Source organism: Myiozetetes cayanensis, unplaced genomic scaffold (genome assembly GCF_022539395.1).
Source record: "Myiozetetes cayanensis isolate MyiCay16 unplaced genomic scaffold, myiCay2020 scf14, whole genome shotgun sequence".
NCBI lineage: Eukaryota > Metazoa > Chordata > Aves > Passeriformes > Tyrannidae > Myiozetetes > Myiozetetes cayanensis.
Genome location: NW_026087048.1, coordinates 528,063 through 534,970, shown reverse-complemented (window position 1 = coordinate 534,970; position 6,908 = coordinate 528,063). Strand labels below are relative to the sequence as shown.

Sequence of the window (6,908 nt, the reverse complement as noted above, 5' to 3'; positions counted from 1 at the left end):
CTTGTTTTTCTGCTTGGCTGGCTGGCTGGTAACACTTGGGACAGGGTGCACATCAGAACCGGAATCTCATTGTTTGGCTTTGGTTTTGTTTTATGCACCTGTCTCTCTTTTTATTTAAGCTGTAACTTAATGATTGTTGATCTCAGACTACATGACTAAAACCCTAGTTTTCTTTGGTGCTGGGATACCGGTTCCCTTATGGAGGGTAAAGGCCAGGGGGTTAAGAAGGGAAAAGGAGGGAAGTTGGCGGGTTCCTTGCGGAGGATGAGTGGCTCCTTCAAACGCACCTCGTTTAAAGGCTCTGCGTCGGGATCTCAGAGGGTAAGTCTGCAATTTCCCAAACAGTACAATCTGAGGGGAACAGCTGGAGGCACTGTTTGCCCCTTTATTTTTATAACAGCTGGTACTGTTATCAATGGGAACAATTCCCTTTGCCTCTGTGCTCTTTGGAGTCTCAGAGGTATCCCTTGTGTTCTTTGCACAAGATCTTATTCCTGTTATGGGAGTTCTTTCCCAAGTTCCTCTCCTAAAGGTCTTTGGGTTAAATGTCACTGTACAGGGCTAGCCTGTAATTATTCCTATCCATAGTCAAAGTCATATTCTGATGACTGTTGATACTTAGCGTTCATGCCAAATTTAGATGCAGTAAATGAGAGGACTGGTAGGATGTAGCTGGGATTTTGATGTGCTTCATTGAACTACAGCAGTCAGATTCTATGAGGAACACATGAAATCCCTTGAATTTAGTTGCAGTTGGTAAATTGTATGTTTTATGTGCTTTCGTATTTTAATATTAGACTTCGAACAGGAAAAAAAAGATTAACAGGATGAATTTACTTTCTGCTCCTCAACTGTTTGTCAAGAAGCTGTGATTTCCTTCAAATTACATACCTTTTGATGGTTTATAAAAGATTAGGCCATAGGAATGAATTTTTCTGGAACTGGTTAATACTTCAGTTATGGTTAGATAGATCACTTGGTAACATTGAAATAATTTTTATACACATTCCTCTTGAAAGTTTCACATTTTTTTCTCCTCAAATTTCTGCTGTGATTACGAAATTCTCTTTGTGCAAATATTTTGGCCAATGTCTCAGTGTCTCAAGACGTACAACTGTATGTTTCCAATTTTTAGGAGTCAGATGAGTGATGGAAGCAAAAAAATAACTGGAACATAATAAAATTCATTTCTGAGTACATCAGAGCAGGTGATGATGCCTTAATGCCACCCAGAAATCAGGGCAGTAATTAAACTGCCATCAGAGGTAGATTTGGCCCTAAAGGAAAATGAAGGCAGACTCGTGTGTGGAGAGCAGGCCAGGAGGTTCAGCTGCCCCTGTTCAGAGTAACAAAGCTGGGCTTGCAGCACGTGCTCCAGCTCAGATGACAGGCTGGGGGCAGCAGCACAGCCTGCCCTGCTCCTCACCAGCATCTCTCCAGTGATGGACAGATTGTAAGAGCCTTGTGCGGTTCTGAGCAGAGAAAAGTCAGGGCAGAAAGCCTGGAGCAGTTTTCACTTGGAGTGTAGTTTTACTGAAGGAATCTGTCGAGGGTGGATTCCTGTTAAAAACTGAAACAAACTCTCATGAACACTGAAAACATCTCTCTGACTTTCAAACACAGAGAGCAACAAGTGCACATGAGAGTGCTTCTGAGGGGGATCACTGGCAGTGGCAGCAGACACAGAGTGGGACTGTAAGTGGCTCTGTGCCCCAGATGGCTGCCCCTTGGTTCTGCCTGGAACACACAAGTGTGGATAAACAAAGGAAAAAGCAGTTTTGCTGGGAATTTGCATTAGTTCATGTCTCATGTAGCAACAGGATCTGCAATGATGATTGGGGTACTTACTGCTCTCCAGTCCTACGTTTGAAGAAGCAAGCACTGCCTTAGTGAACAGAACCTTACTAGTCTTTTTTATTTCAGACTCTGCATTTCTAGAATCTGACACAGGTGATTAAGATTCTTTTAATTTAGTCCTCAAAAATGAGGTGAAAAACATAGAGTAAAGGAAGAGTCAGAAAGCACTGAAAAGGTGTCATTTCATGGGCAATGTGGAGGATTGCATCACCAACTTAACTTCACTAGTTTGTTGCTACTTGGTGAAAGTGGGCAGTCACTTTTCCTCTGTTTCTCGTACGTGTCTTGTCCACTTCACAGAAATAGTTTTGTGTTGTGTGCGTGTCCCAATCTCTAGTGCAGCTTCTGTGATCTACACTACTGGAAAAGTTAGAAAAGCTGGAGCTGGCTAAAACTGTGTCCCTCTGATATCTCCCCACTTCAAGCCTCCATTTAAATAACAAGTAAGCAATGAGATAAACTGCTTAAAGGCTTACATTTGGACCCCAGTTTTACCTCCTAATATGCGTGTTATTTTTTGTGTTGCCAGTGTTTCTGTCTGCCCTGTGCTTTTGCCAGCTGTTAGCAGGCAAATTATTGACATTAAGCAGCTGAAGTGTCCGTGCAGGGTTCCCACCTGTCCAGTTTGGAGATGGGAGCAGTCCTGTCAACAGGCATTAGCAGGGTGCAGTGAGAAGGGCAGTTTGTCCTAGTGAGTGGCATGAAGAGGAGAGGAAATAGCGGAATGGGGATGTACTTATTTGTGAGGAGTGGAAAAGGCATCAAACCAGTGTTCCATAAATAATAATCAGCAGATGAAAACGGGGGTGGAGAGGATTACAGACAGGTAGCAGAGGCTGTGAAAGGCAGTTGAATGAGCCAGGTTGCCCAGGCTGGAGGCAGGTTCAGACAGGGCTGTGGAGGCAGCAGCTGAGCAGCTGAAGCAGATCAGGATGCCAAGACAGAACTATGAGAAAAGGGAACCTCTGAAGGACTTCAGCAAATCTGGGGAGAATGAAAGGGCAGTTGTTGCTGAGCAGATGCTGTGCAGGTTGAAGGAAGAGCAGGAGAACAGTGAATCACCACCCCAGACTGAAGAGCTGCTTCCTCACCATTCGGGCTGTGCCATAAAACTGGCATATGTATGGTCTGTCAAATCTGACATCCAAAGGAGTTAAAAACAAAGACACAGGGATGAATAATTGCAACATCATTAGACAAGAGTCTTGCATTTAATGAAACAAGGAGACTGCAGGTATGGGGAATGGGGATTTTTTTCTGTAACTATGACAACTGATTTCCCTAGTGCAGCTGGTAGTGTCTTATCCAAAACTCAAGCAACTGATTAGAAGCTTCTTCTTAATGGTAATCTCATAATCTTTAATGGATATTACTGGCCTTTTCTGCCAGTAATTTTACTTTTTTGGAACAACATGAGACCTTTTGTGGTTTTTATTAGCATTCCACCAACATGTGATCCAATAGGAGTTTCTCTGGAGTGTGCAGATGCAGTGAAATGTATCCAACTATTAAAGCAACTACTCCTCCAAAACCTAGCTCACCCAACAGGATTTTTATACTTCATTGCAAAATAATATGCTCCCAGTGTTGATTCTGATTTGTTAAAATTCTGTTACAATCCTAAATCTTCCTCATTAGGTTTCCATCAACTAGATCATATTAGAAGTTTTAAACTGGATGCATTCCCAGGTACTGAAGATATTGCATGGCCTTAAACATTCCAAAAGAGAACATTCAGTGTCACCAAGACAATAAACGTGTTCTTTTGATGTAAATAGGGAGCTATAAAAGCAATTTTTTACAGTCACAATAAAAATTAACTAATCAACTGATTACAGTGACAGTTTCTCTTCTAAGCATAAGTGCCTTAGATTTTAGGGATGAAGTTGAATATAATTTCACCATGTATTTGTTATCACCTGCTTTCTTCCACCTCTTTGTGAAGTTATGCTGTAAAACAGTATCACTTTGTATGGTGTCCTCTTGGAAATGACATGAAAAGGCAGCCTTGTTCTATGAAGATTAATCTCTAATAATAGCACAGTAAAAGATGTAACAGCTGGTATGGATTAATATTCCTTAATATCTACTTTCATGTGATTAATAGCTGAATGGCTTAAGCCCCTACCAGTGGAAAGCAAGCAGTCATTTCTAAGCTCTCCTAAATGTACTGTTTGTGATTTTTTTAACAGAGTAGACATCGAATGTTTTTCATTTTTTATTTCCAGTGTTCTTAGCTGACTTTAATTTCCCTCCTTCTCAGTTTTTCTGTCACAGGTCATGTATTACAGATCTTCTTTCACAAAAAAGAGAGCAGTAGGTTGTTCAAGAGGGAGCCCCTGGTGGTCTAAGGTTGTTCAAGGGTTCATCCTCTGTTGTTTCTGGTACACAGTACCCCAGACAATCATTAGTACAATCAACCTAACACAACACAATACAATCATTAACTTCTGTGCCGGTTTAGTTAGTAATGTATTTTATGGAGATTGACAGGTGAAGAGGAATGCACTGTGTTTTAGGCTTGATGTTCACATTAAGTGGTAAATATCTTTGTCCAGTTTTACACTTTTAGTAGTGGCTTTTATATTATATTTTTGCAAAAGTAAAATCTCTGTCAGTGTGGAACTGAAGAGTAGAAGGTTGGGCAGGGGGGTGTAGGAGGTGGTGCTGTGTCCCAGCAGGGAGCTGTGGCAGCACAGCTGAGGCAGCACTGCAGGAACAGGGCAAAGATGTGGCTTCTGTCCCTCAGTGTTTCCTGCTCCACAGGGATGCTTCAGTTATGGACTGTGTGGACCACAGGAAATACTGGGGGGGTTTATGTGAAACTGTGTTGTTGCTTCTTAGTCATCATAGATCCTTCACCAAGGAGTTCTACAGCTCAGCTGGGAATTGTATGAAAGCTTGAGCTTGTAGGTTTGAAAAACAGTTTTTATGTTTGGGTAAGATTTCTTGGACCTCATCCTTAGTATCCCAAGTTGAGAATCTTTTAATTTTGCTGTTGAATTTTGTACGTGCTTCTGTGTTTAGTTCTAATTTCACTTTACAGTTGTGTTGAGCCATCCTAAATGTTTTTTGATTTAAATTATAATGTCCTGAAGTTAAGTTTTCAAGCACTGAGGGAGTCTTGTTACCTTTATTTCCTAGAGCTGAGCAAATTAGGAGGCATGCACAAGGGCACAAAGGAACTACTTCAGTTTAGGCTGTTAGTGCCATTTCCCATCCTCTCTGGCTCCAGCTGCTGAGGTTTGTGTGAGACCTTTGGGATACCAGCCCTGGGAAGATGTCTGTGAGGCACCGTGCACCTGGACTGGTGCCTGACTCAGCATTTAGCAAACTGAGCAGTTTCATATTTTAGTTGTTAGAAAATAATGTGAGCTGGTCCCCACTGACCCCTGTTAATCTTACAGGTCTAGTTTTGGGCACCTACATGGACTCTCACAATCAGCTCCTCTACCCAGCCAAGGAAAAAAACTTCCCCTTGTTTTTTTTAGAGCAAGTAAACCTGTGCCACTGTGTCCACCTGTGTTGTCACTGCAGAAAGGCTGGATAACACTTGCCTTGAAAGGACAGGGAAACTGGGCTGCAAACCTATTTCATTCCTGTGCACAAAAAAAATAAAGCTGTGTTCAAGTTGCTTTCTGGAACAAAAAATAGAATGAACTGTTTGCAGCTGAAGCTTTCAGTGATCAGAATTACCTAATCCCAGTGCCAGGAGTCTTGACAGGCCCTGAGTTCATGTATTCCAATCACACTGAAGGAGAGGTGATTTCCAGGCTTTCTGGCAAAGTTATACAACATTCAAAGCTGATTCCTTAAAACTATTGTATGGACTTAACCTTAAGCAGTGTTTAAAATTACACATTATATTTTGGTGTTGGGTGTATGCAGCAGACATGACTTCTTTTTACCAATTGCAGTGCTTTTACATTGTTTTTATTTTGCTACAGTGGGATCTGTAGCAGGATTGTTATAGTTTAAACTGAACTATAGTTATTTATTCAGTTATTAACAGAAATTATTATTAGAGTATAAATCAGATAACTGCTATGTGAATGCCTATTATTTCCTTAAGCCTCCATTTGATAAATGCCTGATGAGCTTGGGAAAACTATAGTTTTGTGGAGCGTTTGTAATTACCAGCAAAACCCAGTGGCCTTTCCCCTGTGCTGATGACATCCATTCCTCAGTTATACAGGACAGAACTTAGCAGCTTTTCTTCTGCTGTGTTCAGTTAGAAGCTGACAGATTAATATCCAGTGTATCTTCTAGGTGGATGAGACTGTGAGGAAATGTAACAGCCATTTGCATTCTCTGGATTGGGCTTTGTGGGTTTGTGGGTTCAGTGTGTGGATCTGGAGGGTCTGCAGTGCAGAGTCCTTTGTCACACGCAGCGGGTGCTGCAGAACACGGGGGAGTGGACAGGGCCCAGCTGGGGCTGCTGAGGAATTCTGTGTCCCCCCTCCGACTGCTGCAGCTGAGGGTGTGGAACAGCCCCTTCCCAGGTGGGCACGGCAGTGCCTGTGCTCTCAGCTCTCAGGACACCCCCTTAACGAGCAGTGCTGGGGCTGGGGACCCCCCTGTGCCCAGAGCAGCGATGATGGGGTGAGCAGAGGCTCCCCAGGCACCTCCTGCCATTGCAAACACACCCACACTGAGTGCTTTCCGTCCCTCTGTGGGGGTAAGGCACGGACATGGAGCTAAGCACAGGGAGTGGCCAGCTGGTTTGGGGGGTTCTGTGTCTGCCCAGTGTTTGGGTACCCTGCCTGAATAAGGGTTGGAGCCCCTGGTTTGTTGCTGTAAATGGCATTGGGAACAGTGTTCATTCCAAGGAGAACTCTGCCCCCAGTCACGTTCATCAGTGGATGTCAGGGTGGGATTTACCGCTCGTGCCACCTTTGCTGGTGTTCCCAGGCTTACACAAGGTACCAGTAGATCAGGGTAAGAGTGTCACCTTCCCGAGAAGGTCTTGGCCTTCATCAGATTAGTGATTTAGTGTTCTTTAAGCAGTCAGATGCACTTGGATTAATCAACCACTAGATAGAGCTATGCTA

General features: G+C 43.0%; 1 protein-coding gene across 1 annotated transcript in view; it reads left to right on the top strand.

Moving 5' to 3' along the window:
• The first annotated feature begins 264 nt into the window (after positions 1-264).
• The window catches only part of TRPM1 (transient receptor potential cation channel subfamily M member 1), a 60,672-nt gene continuing 54,028 nt past the window's right edge, over positions 265-6,908 (top strand). The window contains exon 1 of the mRNA XM_050309702.1: positions 265-321. Within this exon, the coding sequence (XP_050165659.1) occupies positions 265-321 (57 nt within the window). The remainder of the gene's footprint in view (positions 322-6,908) is intronic.